This window comes from Lepus europaeus, unplaced genomic scaffold (genome assembly GCF_033115175.1).
Source record: "Lepus europaeus isolate LE1 unplaced genomic scaffold, mLepTim1.pri SCAFFOLD_266, whole genome shotgun sequence".
Taxonomy (NCBI): domain Eukaryota; kingdom Metazoa; phylum Chordata; class Mammalia; order Lagomorpha; family Leporidae; genus Lepus; species Lepus europaeus.
The window spans coordinates 101,574-116,574 of record NW_026909146.1 but is presented as its reverse complement, the minus strand read 5'-3'; the positions used below and the strand labels follow the sequence as shown (position 1 = coordinate 116,574).

General features: G+C 70.2%; 1 protein-coding gene across 2 annotated transcripts; it reads left to right on the top strand.

Moving 5' to 3' along the window:
• Positions 1–10,231: 10,231 nt before the first annotated feature.
• ADAMTSL5 (ADAMTS like 5) lies at positions 10,232–14,790 on the top strand. Of its 2 annotated transcripts, XM_062185106.1 has the most exons (14): positions 10,232–10,319; positions 10,911–10,978; positions 11,091–11,184; positions 11,428–11,500; positions 11,586–11,677; positions 11,855–11,915; positions 12,018–12,126; positions 12,245–12,372; positions 12,713–12,824; positions 13,066–13,152; positions 13,214–13,374; positions 13,617–13,800; positions 13,880–13,951; positions 14,031–14,788. In XM_062185106.1, exons 3-14 carry the CDS (start codon positions 11,129–11,131, stop codon positions 14,330–14,332), a joined length of 1,437 nt encoding a protein of 478 aa, XP_062041090.1. In that variant the 5' UTR covers positions 10,232–10,319; positions 10,911–10,978; positions 11,091–11,128; the 3' UTR covers positions 14,333–14,788. The 2 variants fall into 2 exon arrangements, with proteins under 2 accessions (XP_062041090.1, XP_062041091.1); XM_062185107.1 differs by lacking the exons at positions 11,586–11,677; positions 12,245–12,372 and having other exon boundaries at positions 12,018–12,106; positions 14,031–14,790.
• The last annotated feature ends 211 nt before the right edge of the window (positions 14,791–15,001 follow it).

Genomic DNA, 15,001 nt, shown 5'->3' with positions numbered 1-15,001 from the left:
CCTCGCGGGGTACCGGCGGGGCAGGCGCGGGCACTGGCGCAGCCTCCCGCCCGGACCACCGCGCAGCGCCGCGGCTCTGGGGCCCGCGCACCGCCGGGGCGCTTCTTATTGGCTGAGGGGGGGGAGAAGGCGGAGCCAGACACGCGGGGCTGGCCAGCCCGAGGGAGGGGGCAGGTGCGTGGGGGCCGCGTGGGCGTGCAGGACCGCTGCGCTGGAGAAGTTCCAGCCGGCGCAGGGCCCTGCGCTCAGCGGTTTGCTCGCCAGCGCTGCACCTGCGGCCAATATGGGGGCTGTTAATGCGCCCATCTCGCTGTGCGGGAAAGCGAGGCGCCCTGGGGCTCTCCCAAGGGGCTGGAGGTGTGCGTACCGTGGGCACGCGGTGTCCAGTTGTGGGTCCTGTTTGCGCGTGGGTCCCCGCGGGGAGGCACGCTAAGATTCAGAGTGGAAGGGAAACTCAGGTGGGGGCTGGCCGGGAGGAGCGTGGGACCCGGGGCAGGGACCGAGGAGGCAGGACTGGGGGCGCCCCGGCGACCCTGGGGGGGTTCCTTGTGGGGGGTGGGCCCGTGAGGGGCACCTGAGCTGTGAGCCGTGGGCGTGACCTGACCTGGCTCCGGGCCTTGTCCATTTCACAGGTCCGCGGTGGCCGGCCAGGGCAGGCCAGGGCGCCTGGTACTAATCCCCGAAAGTTACATAACACAGGCGTGGGGAGGGGCTAGCAGGGCTCCCCGTGGCCAGAATCAGGCCTTGGAATTTTCCGGAGCCCGGGTTTCTAGCGGGGGCCAGGAAGCACCCCGTGGTCTGCCTTGTGTGTGCTGTACATCGAGCGGGGCCACCTTGGTGGGAGTCGGGTCCTGGCGACGGGGCGGGGATTCCAGGCCAGCAGGGCCAGCTGGCCCTGGGCAGCAGGTGCCGTGAGCCGACGGGGCCCGCGTCTTCCATCTGTGGCCCCTGGGAAGCAGCAGCCGTTTAGGGCACTGCAAGGGGGGTCCCGGCCTCCCCAGGAAAGTGAGCAGCCCCCGCAGGTGCGCTGAAGTGACAGCTGGGTAAACTGAGGCGCGGGAAGGCTTGTGCAAGTGGCCGAGCCCAGCGCGAGTCTCCGTGGGCGGGACGCAGCCCCCCAGCCCCTGCCACAGACACACGGTGGCGTCCCCCAGCCCCGGGAGCAGCGCCAGGCATGGCGGGCAGCCGAGCAGCTTCCTGGGGTAGGGAGCTGCCCGCTGCTGGCCAAGAGCCGCCCGTGTGCCTGTCAGCTGATGCCGCGCCGAGACTGACTCCCCCCACCTGCCCGGGAGCCCGCCTCTCCTGGCCCAGCCTCATCTCAGAGCTGGGGGCGGGGGCTCCCTTCAGGGCAGCTGCCCTCTGTCCCAGGCCCCCGTCCTAACCAGCCAGGCCTGGGGACCGGCCCTTCCGGGGGCACTGGGGGTGCGCGCCCCCTCGCTGCCCAGGGCTGTAGCCGGGTTTGTGGGAATAGCCTGAGGTGCAGCCGCAGGCGACTGTCTCCTTTGAGGGGACAGGAAATTCACGTGCAGTTGGGGTTGCACCTGGGAGGGCGCCCCCGGGGGTGACCCCCGGTGGGCACTGATGTCCCGCTCACGGTAAGAGGAGAGCAGAGGGGGTCCCGGACGCAGGAGGCAGGGCAGCAGGCCATGGCTGCGTGCGAGCAGAGGGCTCTGAACCCTGGAGGGGAATGGAGCACCTGCTGGGCGTGCAGGGGCCCTGGGGGCGCCAGCGGACAGAGCCGGCCGGGGCCCTCCCAGGAGCCCCCAGGTCCCCAGCCACAGGAAGCAGTGGAAGGTGGACAGTGATGAGGGCCGCCGGCCGCTGCGTGTACACTCAGAAATGCCTGGGCACGTCCTCACATTCCCTGTGCCTGCACAGGGGCCGGGGGGTCCCCGTCTGACCCCGCGCTCCAGGGCACAGCCTGCGTCCCCGCCAGTGCCCGCTCTGTCCCTGCCAGAGAGCAGGACCCCAAGTCAGCAGATTTCCCAGAAGTGCGGGAAGGGAAGCCAGCGGCGGCTGCTGAGACAGCGCTGGGCCGCGTCCCCGGGGAGAGGGCCGGCTCCGGTCCCCGGGGGCCCAGGCCTGCCTGCCGCCTCCTCCCAGGAGGTGCGGGGCGGCGTGACTCGGCCCAGCTCCTGGGCCCCTCTCTGCTCTCCTGGCCTGGAGAGCAAGCACCCGTGGGGGCCCACGTGCCTGCGCCCGTGAGCCCTCAGCCCAGCCGCACGGGTCCCTGGGGACTGGCGGCCCCAGGCGCAGTGCAGGCCGAGGGAGCCTCCCCCATGCCCTGGAGCCCTGAGCAGGGTGCCCGGGCTGAGCCCCCAACTTCCCCCCGCCCTGCCTGGCCTCTTCTGCTTGGCACCCAGGGCCTCAGCTATGCCAGCGCCTCGTGGGAGCTGGGGGCCCCTAGACCCTAGTGCTCCTAGGAGCACTGTCCCCTCCTCCCTGCTGGCAGAATCTTCCAGAACTGCCGAGTCCCCTCCTCCCGTCTCCTCTGGTCTACCCTCCCGTAGACGGCGGCCGAGCGAGGAACTGCACGATGCCCCCTCCGGCCCCAAGGCACCCCTCCGCCTACCTCCCCCGCTGCAGTGGGGACAGGAGCTGGCCACCCACGCGGGGCCAGAACGTTCTGCAGATGGACCCCCCGGGGAGGACGCGGCGGCGCCCGCTGGAACCTGCCCCTGGGAGCCAGGGCCTGGCTGCCCGGGGTCCCGAGGCATTGGCACCAGGAGCGAGGAAAGGATCCACTGAGATGCTTGGGGGTGGCGAGGATGAGAGAGGTCCCTGGGGCCCCCAGCCCCGCAAGCCAGGCAGATCTCGGTACAAAGTGGCCGGCCCCGGGCACACAGTCGTGACGAGCAGAGCCGGGTCGGCAGCCACTGCCGCCTCCCTGTCCCTCTCTGACCCTGACCGTGAGCGCATCCTGCCCCAGGTCCTTTGCACCTGCCGGCCCCGCTGCCCAGCGCACCCTGCAACTCCACCCTGCCCCAGGAGGCCACCCCCACCCCAACCCTAGCCCCGGCCCACGCCTGTTGACGTCTGGTTCCGGCACAACCGTAATTACTCATCTCGGCTAGCTGGCTTTCTGTCCCCATAGACGGACAGCCACACCCGGGCTGCCCTGGCCCCTGGGGGGGGGGGTGACCTGGCTGAGATGCCCCCCCAGCAGGTGCTTGTCCTGAGCTGCCCCGCCCCCGCTCCGTGTCCCCCCCCCCCCCCGGGTGTTGATTACCCCTGGCTGCGTCCAGGGTGCCCTGGGGGCTCAGAGCTGGCCGGATGTCCGCAGGAATGGTCTGCTGTCCACCCGTGCGGCTCTTCCTGCTGTGGCCCAGGGACAGGCTGGGACGCAGGAAGGGACGTTGGTGGATGGGGAAAGTGGCTCGGGGAATCCTAGTGATCCCTCCGACGGCGACGCCTGGGGATGGCCCTCACCCAGGGCTAACGAGACAGACACCCAGTGGGGCCCAGAGCCACCCCCCACCCCTGCCGGGGCCCAGAGCCGTCTGCGGCTGCTTGTGGACAAAGTTCTGCCTGCTCGGTGCCTTACACACACATTGCTCCTGGAGTCTGAGGTCAGAGGTCGAAAGTCCAGATGAGGGCGGGGCTGGGCCTTCTGGACCTGGGAGGGAACCCCGGCCACACCCCTGCCGATGCTGGAGGCGCCGCACCCCTGGGCATGCATCCCAAGGCCAACCGACGGGCACCTGTGTCCCCACAGCCCACTCCTGACCTCCCTGTGTACCACAGCCACTCCTGACCTCCATGTGTGTACCCACACCCACTCCTGACCTCCATGTGTCCCCACACCCACTCCTGACCTCCCTTTGTGTACCCACACCCACTCCTGACCTCCCTGTGTGTCCCCACACCCACTCCTGACCTCCCTGTGTACCACAGCCCACTCCTGACCTCCCTGTGTGTCCCCACACCTACTCCTGACCTCCCTGTGTGTCCCCACACCCACTCCTGACCTCCCTGTGTACCACACCCACTCCTGACCTCCCTGTGTGCACCCACACCCACTCCTGACCTCCATGTGTCCCCACACCCACTCCTGACCTCCCTGTGTGTCCCCATACCCACTCCTAACCTCCCTGTGTACCACAGCCCACTCCTGACCTCCCTGTGTCCCCACACCCACTCCTGACCTCCCTGTGTACCACACCCACTCCTGACCTCCCTGTGTGCACCCACACCCACTCCTGACCTCCCTGTGTACCACAGCCCACTCCTGACCTCCCTGTGTCCCCACACCCACTCCTGACCTCCCTGTGTACCACACCCACTCCTGACCTCCCTGTGTGCACCCACACCCACTCCTGACCTCCATGTGTACCACAGCCACTCCTGACCTCCCTGTGCACCCACACCCACTCCTGACCTCCCTGTGTCCCCACACCCACTCCTGACCTCCCTGTGTACCCACACCCACTCCTGACCTCCATGTGTACCACAGCCCACTCCTGACCTCCCTTTGTGTCCCCACACCCACTCCTGACCTCCCTGTGTGTCCCCACACCCACTCCTGACCTCCCTGTGTACCACAGCCACTCCTGACCTCCCTGTGTGTCCCCACACCCACTCCTGACCTCCCTGTGTACCACAGCCACTCCTGACCTCCCTGTGTGTCCCCACACCCACTCCTGACCTCCCTGTGTGTCCCCACACCCACTCCTGACCTCCCTGTGTACCACACCCACTCCTGACCTCCCTGTGTGTCCCCACACCCATCCTGACCTCCCTGTGTACCACACCCACTCCTGACCTCCCTGTGTGTCCCCACACCTACTCCTGACCTCCCTGTGTGTCCCCACACCTACTCCTGACCTCCGTGTGTACCACACCCACTCCTGACCTCCCTGTGTGCACCCACACCCACTCCTGACCTCCATGTGCCCCCACACGCACTCCTGACCTCCATGTGTCCCCACACCCACTCCTGACCTCCCTGTGTGTCCCCATACCCACTCCTGACCTCCCTGTGTACCACACCCACTCCTGACCTCCCTGTGTGCACCCACACCCACTCCTGACCTCCCTGTGTACCACAGCCCACTCCTGACCTCCCTGTGTGTCCCCACACCTACTCCTGACCTCCCTGTGTGTCCCCACACCCACTCCTGACCTCCCTGTGTACCACACCCACTCCTGACCTCCCTGTGTGCACCCACACCCACTCCTGACCTCCATGTGTCCCCACACCCACTCCTGACCTCCCTGTGTGTCCCCATACCCACTCCTAACCTCCCTGTGTACCACAGCCCACTCCTGACCTCCCTGTGTCCCCACACCCACTCCTGACCTCCCTGTGTACCATAGCCACTCCTGACCTCCCTGTGTGCACCCACACCCACTCCTGACCTCCCTGTGTACCACAGCCCACTCCTGACCTCCCTGTGTTCACCCACACCCACTCCTGACCTCCCTGTGTACCACACCCACTCCTGACCTCCCTGTGTGTCCCCACACCTACTCCTGACCTCCCTGTGTGTCCCCACACCTACTCCTGACCTCCGTGTGTACCACACCCACTCCTGACCTCCCTGTGTGCACCCACACCCACTCCTGACCTCCATGTGCCCCCACACGCACTCCTGACCTCCATGTGTCCCCACACCCACTCCTGACCTCCCTGTGTGTCCCCATACCCACTCCTGACCTCCCTGTGTACCACACCCACTCCTGACCTCCCTGTGTGCACCCACACCCACTCCTGACCTCCCTGTGTACCACAGCCCACTCCTGACCTCCCTGTGTCCCCACACCCACTCCTGACCTCCCTGTGTACCACACCCACTCCTGACCTCCCTGTGTTCACCCACACCCACTCCTGACCTCCCTGTGTACCACAGCCACTCCTGACCTCCCTGTGCACCCACACCCACTCCTGACCTCCCTGTGCCCCCACACCCACTCCTGACCTCCCTGTGTACCCACACCCACTCCTGACCTCCATGTGTACCACAGCCCACTCCTGACCTCCCTTTGTGTACCCACACCCACTCCTGACCTCCCTGTGTGTCCCCACACCCACTCCTGACCTCCCTGTGTACCACACCCACTCCTGACCTCCCTGTGTACCACAGCCACTCCTGACCTCCCTGTGTGTCCCCACACCCACTCCTGACCTCCCTGTTTCCCCACACCCACTCCTGACCTCCCTGTGTACCACAGCCGCTCCTGACCTCCCTGTGTGTACTCACACCCACTCCTGACCTCCCTGTGCACCCACACCCACTCCTGACCTCCCTGTGTACCACACCCACTCCTGACCTCCCTGTGCACCCACACCCACTCCTGACCTCCCTGTGTACCACACCCACTCCTGACCTCCCTGTGCACCCACACCCACTCCTGACCTCCCTGTGTACCACACCCACTCCTGACCTCCCTTTGTGTACCCACACCCACTCCTGACCTCCCTGTGTACCACACCCACTCCTGACCTCCCTTTGTGTACCCACACCCACTCCTGACCTCCCTGTGTGTCCCCACACCCACTCTTGACCTCCCTGTGTGTCCCCACACCCACTCCTGACCTCCCTGTTTCCCCACACCCACTCCTGACCTCCCTGTGTACCACAGCCGCTCCTGACCTCCCTGTGTGTACTCACACCCACTCCTGACCTCCCTGTGCACCCACACCTACTCCTGACCTCCCTGTGTGTACTCACACCCACTCCTGACCTCCCTGTGTGCACCCACACCCACTCCTGACCTCCCTGTTTCCCCACACCCACTCCGGACCTCCCAGTGTACCACACCCACTTCGGACCTCCCTCTGTCTCCATACCCACTCCTGACCTCCCTGTGTGTCCCCACACCCACTCCTGACCTCCCTGTGTGTCCCCACACCCACTCCTGACCTCCCAGTATTCCACACCCACTCCGGACCTCCCTCTATCTCCATACCCACTCCTGACCTCCCTGTGTGTCCCCACACCCACTCCTGACCTCCCTGTTTCCCCACACCCACTCCTGACCTCCCAGTATACCACACCCACTCCGGACCTCCCTCTGTCTGCATACCCACTCCTGACCTCCCTGTGTGTCCCCACACCCACTCCTGACCTCCCTGTGTGCACCCACACCCACTCCTGACCTCCCTGTGTACCACAGCCACTCCTGACCTCCCTGTGTATACCCACACCCACTCCTGACCTCCCTGTGTCCCCACACCCACTCCTGACCTCCCTGTGTACCACACCCACTCCGGACCTCCCTCTGTCTCCATACCCACTCCTGACCTCCCTGTGCACCCACACCCACTCCTGACCTCCGTGTGTACCACACCCACTCCGGACCTCCCTGTGTACCACACCCACTCCTGACCTCCCTTTGTGTACCCACACCCACTCCTGACCTCCCTGTGCACCCACACCCACTCCTGACCTCCCTGTGCACCCACACCCACTCCTGACCTCCGTGTGCACTCACACCCGCTCACTCCTGACCTCCCTGTGTGTATCCCATGGTCCACGCGTGTGGCCTGTGTTCTGCGTCCCTCCTTGGGCGTGACGTCCTCAGGGTCCCTCCAGGCCTTGGCGATGCTGGGGCGCGGGGTCCTGGCCGCATGGTTTCCCCGTGTGTGTGGACCCTGCTGTGTCCCTGGCTGCTGGGGCTCCCACATCTCTGGTGGCCCCGCCGAGTGCTCTCACACGTGACGTCCCCCCACCAAGGTTCAGGGTCCCAGCTCCTCGGGTGGCTGTGAGGAGCCTGCCCCGGGGGGCGGGGGACAGGGGATGTGGCCTCCCCTCCGCGGGGGCGGGGACATGGGGAAGGGAGGGGAGGACGGCTGGGCCCCCACACCGTGGGGAGACCTGGCCGGGCTCGCGGCTCCTGGCTGCCGTCAGCCGGGACCTGGCCGGGTGGCTGTGCAGGGGATGAGGGCGCGGACGATCACTCTGTTCTGCTTTCAAGTAAAGTTTATGTTTAAAGGGACCTCCTTTTTAAATACATGTATTTATTTGTTTGAAAGGCATAGTTACAGAGAGAGAGAGAGAGAGAGAGAGAGAGAGAGAGAGAGAGATCCTCCATCCGCTGGTTCACTCCCCAGATGGCCGCAATAGTCGGAGCTGTGCTGATCTGAAGCCAGGAGCCAGGAGCTCCATCCGGGTCTCCCACGCAGGTGCAGGGGCCCAGGGACTTGGGCCATCATCCACTGCTTTCCCAGGCCACAGCAGAGAGCTGGACTGGAAGAGGAGCAGCCGGGCCACAGACCAGTGCCCATAGGGGATCCCGGCGCTGCAGGCGGTCCCCCCAGCAGCACAGAGGGCTTGGCGACGTGCGCGGCCACCCAGGGCATCCGAGCCTCTCGGAGCTCTGAGCGTGGGCTACACTGCGGCTGAATTCTGCAGTGCGCAGCACTGTGAACCGTGGACCGCGGGCAGATCCTGAGCCCCGAGCCCCACAGCGGGCAGGGGCCGGGCTGCCCACCCGCCAGGGCTCCCCTGGAACCTGGTCCTTGCGTCCCCTTGGGGAGAGGGTCCTGGCCGGAGCTCGGAGTGCGGCGCCAGGCTGAAGTTGGCCCCTTCCTGGTCCACTGTGCAGGGGGCTGGGCTCTGAGCTCCGGGCCTCGACCTGGGGGTCTGCTGGGCCAGGTGAGCCAGGTGGCGGGGCTGGGGGCTCGGCGGGAGCCACACCCACCCACACGTCACAGCCCTGCTCGCACACCCTGCAGAGTGGCCCTGAGTCTCATCTACTTCTGATGCCCCTGGCCCCAGGTGCTCGGTACAGGGTCCTGGACGCCCCCAGCCCCATCTCCCCTCCCACCCTTCCTCGGCTCCCCTCCAGTCGGGCTTTCTTCCCCCACCGGTCAAGGCCAGTCAGGACCAGTGACTGAGCCCATCGCTGGCCCCGTGTCCCCTCTGCCCACGCCGCCCCTCCCTCCCAGCCCTACAGCTCTGGGCCCACCGTGCCGATAGCACCCACGCGCTTGTCCGCAGGCAGACCTGGCCCCAGCCCCACCCAGTGCCCACTCGGAGCCCGGGGCACCTCCTCCAGCCAGCGCCAGCCCGGCCCCTGCCTCCCCCTGCCAGGGTGGCTGTTCCAGCAGCAGGCCACCCCCCCTCCCATGGCGCCCCCACCCCAGGCTGCACTCCCACTTCCTCCGCCCAGTGCCCCTGACTGTCCCTTGTCCCTGCCTCAGGGCCTTTGCACGTGCTGTCCTTGGGCCTGGCCGTGCTTCCCTCTCGCTCCCTGTGGGAGTGACCTCTGGCTGGGTTGGCCACACCCACGCCCGCACACAGCTGGTATTCCATAAATGCACAGAGCGCAGCTGCTCTGAGATGCAGACCCCTCTCCCAGCGGTCTGGAGCGCTTGGGGACAGCAGGCTGGGCTTCCTGGAGGAGGGGGCTCTGGGGAGGCGGGTCTGAACCCAGCTCCAGGGCAGCACAGTCGGTCTGCCGCCCGCTCAGGACCCCCACCCCCGCCAGGGGGCGCCAGCCAGTAGCTGGAGGGGCCGGGAGCCCAGGGCGCCTGCTGCGTCCTGCGTGGGCGAAGGTGGGCGCACAGACGCGCGGCCCAGGAAGGGCGAGCTGAGGGCCGACTGGAAGGCTCGCGATGGCGACCTCCGCTGGGCCTGTTTCCTGGTGGGGAAACTGAGGTTGGAGGGAATGAGGCTGGCCGCGGCGGGGAGGGGCCTGTGGGTGGACCCAGGGCTGGCCCAGAAGCCACCACCCGGCCGGGGCCAAGCGAGCAGGAGGCGGGACGGGGCGCGCCCTGGTGACAGCAACGCCCGGGAATGCGCCAGCTGGGGTCTCCGCCCCCCAGCCCGGCCCCCGGCCCGAGTGACTCCCTGAGCGCTGGGGCCCTGCGCTGGGGGGTGGCCGGGGAATCCCGGGATCGGATTCCAGACACGTGGGGGTCCTCGCCCCTGAGTGGGGCAGCCCCGAAGGAGGGCGACGGCGAGGCGGGAGCAGGGACCACCGCGGGGGCGGCGTCGGCTAGAGGGGGCGGCGCCCGGACTCCCGGGGCCAGGGCAGGGCTCCCTGGGGGCGCACATTCCCAGGCCCTGAGCGCGGCGCCCGGAATAGCAGCTCCGGCTGGAGGGTGGGGGCGGTCAGTCCCAAGGTCGCCGCGGCCCGGACACCCGGAACCAGGCCGCGACTCGAGAGGCCCGGAGCGTGCGTGGGGCAGCCCCCTGCCGCAGATCCGCACCGGCCGCGCGGGGGCGCCGCCCCGCCTTGCCCAGGCGCGCCCTGGGCCGCTCGCGTGGGAGGGGCCGTCCAGCTCCCGCTCCCGCTCCCGCCCCGCACCTCGGGCCCCGCCGCTTCCGCTCTGCCCGGGCGGCCTGGACGCGCAGCCCCGCTCCCCGCAGCCGGTAAGTCCCTCCGCCTGACCGCGCACTCTCCCGGGACCGCACCGGTGTGCGGACCGAGGGCGGGGGCAGCCACCCGCAACGGGTGAGCGCTCCCGCTCCCAGCGGGGAAACCGAGGCCCGGAGGCGTGGCCTGTCCTGGGCCAACGTCGACCGACGGGCCTGGGCCGCCTCGTCTGCGGGCAGGGCGCTTCAGGAGAGGGGAGGGCGGGCTTCCCACCCGATCGCCGCCCAAGCCCCCTGCCCTGCCCTAGCTCCCCGAGTCCTGGGCCCGCAACTGTGGGCCGAGAGGGAGGGTCCCTGGCTCCTGGGCAGAGTCCGAGGTCAGAGGTGGAAGGTGGAGCGGGGACTCGGTGGACCCGGGGTCCCGCCGCGTCTGGGGACTGGGGTGGCCGGGACACCTTGGTCCTGGCCGGAGCCGGGACGCACGAGGCGGCCAGGCTCCCTCCCCTCTCCCCTGCCAGGCCCTGGTCCTGAGGCTGTGGACGGCAGCGCCTTCCTCCGCCCCAGACGACGGGGACCCTGAGGTGGGGGGGAGGGGGCTGGGGGGGTTCGAGTTCCCAGCCAGCTCCCTCCCTGTCCCTTGCTCTGCAGGAGGCCCCGAGCTGCGCCCCACACCCTGGGCAGATGAGGCCATGACGCCACTCCTGGACCTGGGCCAGGTCGCCCCTCCCTGCCCCGCCCCCCCGGGGGCTCCCCGCTGCCTGGGTCTGGGGGCCCAGGGAGGCCGGGTCCTGCTCCTGACCCAGCCCCCGGGGCCCACGTCCTCTGCAGGGTCTCAGAGAACCATGGACTGAGTCCAGCTGGCCCACATGGGGACACTTGGGCCCGGGGAAGCGGAGTGGCCTGGCTGTGGCCGCCCCGGCAGGTAGAAGCAGCAATGGGCCCGGGCGCTGCCCCTCACCACGCACTGCTTGAGCGCCTGCTGTATGCGTTCTGGGGCAGTACGTAGTGGACACTGGTGCCGCGACAGCGTTTCCAGCCCCTCCTTTCTGTACCCGTGCGGACCCCACAGCCCCTCCCGGGGTCCGGTTACTGTCCGGGGGGGGGGCAGAGCTGGGGCTCGGATCCCGGCGTGCTGGCCACTGTACTGGCCCCTCTGCTCCCCCAGACCCAGACCTATCCAGAACCTTCTGCTCCTGCTGGGGACCCTCCTGAGCTGCAGCTTGGGGGGCGGAGCTCAGGTAAGGGGGCGGGGCGTGAGCCCAGGGGCCCGGCGAGGACCCGACGCCCCCTGCAGGCTGATCGTGCCCTCCTGTCCCCAAGTAGGGTCCGGGGGAGTGGACCTTGTGGGGGTCCTGGAGCCGCTGTTCCAGCTCCTGCGGGCGGGGCGTCTCAGTGCGCAGCCGCCGCTGCATCCGGTGAGCGGACAGCGGCACAGGGGTCCCGGCCCCGCCCCCCGCCGCCCACACGCGCTCTGCCCTTTAATCCCGCCGGAATGCGGGTGGGGTTGGCGTGGGCGGAGGGTGGACAGGCCAGTGCTGGGAGGGGGGTCCCTGGGGGTCTCGACCACACGTGCGCTGCCCCGCCCCCTGCAGGCTTCCCGGGGAGGACCCGTGCTGGGGGGACACCCACGGATACCGCCTCTGCAGGCTTCCCGTAAGCCCCGCCCACCTCCCCGGTCCTCCCCGAACCCCTCCCCCCCAGGTCACACCGCCGGGGGCTCCCCAGCCTCCGACCCCGACCCCCGTCTGCCCCCAGGACTGCCCGCCGGGCGCCGTGCCTTTCCGAGACCTGCAGTGCGCGCTCTACAATGGCCGCCCCGTGCTGGGCGCCCCCCAGACGTACCAGTGGGTGCCCTTCCTCGGGGGTGAGTGGGGCGCCGGGAGCTGCGGGAGCGCCCAGGCGCGGCTGTCCACGGGGCGGGGTGGCCGAGGCCTGGGACTCCGTCAGGAGGTCCCCAGCCCGCCGACTCCCCCTGTCCCCAGCGCCCAACCAGTGCGACCTCAACTGCCTGGCGGAAGGGCACGGCTTCTACCGCAGCTTCGGCCGAGTCCTGGACGGCACCCCCTGCGGCCCGGCCGCCCAGGACCTCTGCGTGGCCGGCCGCTGCCTCGTAGGACCCTTACCCGCCCCGCCCCTGGTGTCGGGCCCCGCCCTCCCGGGCCCCGCCCCTCATCCCCACGCCCCGCCCGCAGCCCGGTCTTGTCGGGTTCCGCCCCCGCCCTCCCTGTCCACGCCCCTCCCCAGCCCCTGTACGTCCGGGTCCGGCCCCGCCCTGGGCCCCGCCCCTCATCCCCACGCCCCGCCCTGCCCGGGCCCGGGCAGGTCTCGCCACGTGACGCCCCGCGTGTCCCCTGCAGAGCGCTGGCTGTGACGCCCCGCCCCCGCCTGGGCCCCGCCCCTCCCACGCCCCGCCCCGGCCCCGCCCCTGACGCCCCGCGTGTCCCCTGCAGAGCGCCGGCTGTGACGGGCTGCTGGGCTCGGGCGCCCTCGAGGACCGCTGCGGCCGCTGCGGGGGCGCCGACGACTCGTGCCTGTGGGTGCAGCGCGTGTTCCGCGACGCCGGTGACCGCCCCGCCCCGCGCGCGCGTGGGTAGCGGCCCGGAGGCCACCACGGAGCCGATTGGGCAGCCGCAGCGCGGACCCCCGCCCCATCGCGCCGATTGGTCGCCCGCAGATTGCCCCGCCCCACCCCGCGGCGCGGCGGGCGGTTAACCCCTTCTGCGCTGCACCGAGCGACAGCCGCGCTCCAGCGGGGGCCGGGACTCCGGCCCGCGGCCGCCAACGCCGCCTCTCTCCCGCGCAGGTGCCTTCGCCGGGTACTGGAACGTGACCCTGATCCCTGCGGGCGCCAGACACATCCGCGTGGCGCACCGCAGCCGCAACCGCCTGGGTACGCGGGGCGCGGGGGGCGGGCGGGCGGCGCGGGGGCTCGGCTGACCCCTGCCTTGCAGCGCTCGTGGGCGCCGACGGGCGCTACGTGCTCAACGGGGACCGCGCCGACGCGCCCGGGACCTACGAGGCGGCCGGCACCCGCGTGGTCTACACTCGCGCCGCGGGGCCCGAGGAGACGCTCAGCGCCGCCGGGCCCACAACGCAGGACCTGCTCCTGCAGGTGCGGCGGGGGCGGGGTCAGCCATAGGGGCGGGGTCAGCTGGGGGAGGAGGAGGGGTCAGCCAGAGCGAGGAAATGGGGTCAGCCGGGGCGGGGAGATGGGGTCAGGTGGAGTGGGGAGGTGGGGTCAGCCGGGTTGAGGCGGGGTCGGCCAGAGCGAGGAGGTGGGGGTCAGCCGGTGGAGGCGGGGTCGGCCGGGCGGACGCGGGGCCCTCAGCAGCCCTGGTGTGCGTCCCCACCCAGGTCCTCCTGCGGGAGCCCAACCCCGGCATCGAGTTCGAGTTCTGGCTCCCCCAGGAGCGCTACGGCCCCTTCCAGGCGCGGGCACAGGCGCTGGGCTGGTCCCTGCGGCAGCCACAGCCGCGGGAGGTGGAGCCTCCGTCCCCCGAGCCCCCCGGCCCCGCGTGGACCCCGACCCCCGCCCCAGGTGAGGTGGGGGCGGCCAGGATGGGGCTGGCGGGGCGGGGGCGTGAGGCCTGGGCCCCTCACAGCCCCGCCCCCCGCAGACCCCTGCCCGCCCTGCCTGGACACCCGTGGGCGCGCCCACCGGCTGCTCCACTACTGCGGCAGCGACTTCGGTGAGCCCCCGGCCGCGCCCCCGCCCCGGGCCGCTACCCCTGAGCCCCCTCTCACCCCGCCCCGGGGCCCCCGCCTCAGTGTTCCAGGCCCGCGTGCTGGGCCGCCGGCGCCACGCCCAGGAGACGCGCTACGAGGTGCGGGTCCAGCTGGTCTACAAGAGCCGCGGGCCGCTGCGGGGCCGCGAGTACGTGTGGGCGCCGGGCCGCTGCCCCTGCCCACCGCTGGCCGCCCGCCGGGAGTACCTGCTGGCCGTGCGACGCCTCGTCAGCGCGGACGGCGCCCAGGACCGGCTGCTGCTGCCGCGGGACGGCTACGCCCGGCCCTGGAGCCCCGCGGAGGACAGCCGAGCGCGCCTGGCCGCCCGCCACTGCCCGGCCTGATGGGAGGTGGGCCCGCGCCGGCTCCCCGCCCCCGCCCCCGCGTCTTCGCGCTTGGAAGCTGGCCTCACCCCACCCCCAAAGACGAACTCGCACCGTGGCTGTGGGTCTCCTTCCTGCGCAGCCCCTGCCCCTGACGCGCACACGCGTGGGCGGGACAGTAACACGCGTGGGCGGGGACGCCATCACACATGCACACACGTGTGCACATACATGCAGGAACACCACACACATGCACACACGTGTGCAGGGACGCTGTCACTGCCACTCCTCCCACACGCACACGCAGGGGCGCCGAACGCAGCACCGCCCCCGGAAGCCCCCCAGGAGCGCTGGGCCTGGTGTCCCCGCCTTCGGCCTGTCCGCCCGCCCTTCCGGTCCGGTTCGTTTTCACCACCGCGTTCTTAAAAAGAACCAGGGCACCGGGCCACGTGTCCTCTGTGCTGACTCGCGGAGTGCTGGTGGGATCGCGCCGCGGCCACGCGTGTGGACACGTGCTCGCCCCACCCCCACGCCCTTCCACTCCGGGTGAGCAGGGCCCCGGAGCCCCTCCCAGGGCTGAGCCACGCCCCGTCCCAGCCGTCCCCGCTGGCCGCTGCCCAGGCCGTGGGAGCTGGCGCCTCTGGACTCGGCCCTGACCTCCCACGTGACCGCTGGCCGTGCCCTGCCCCC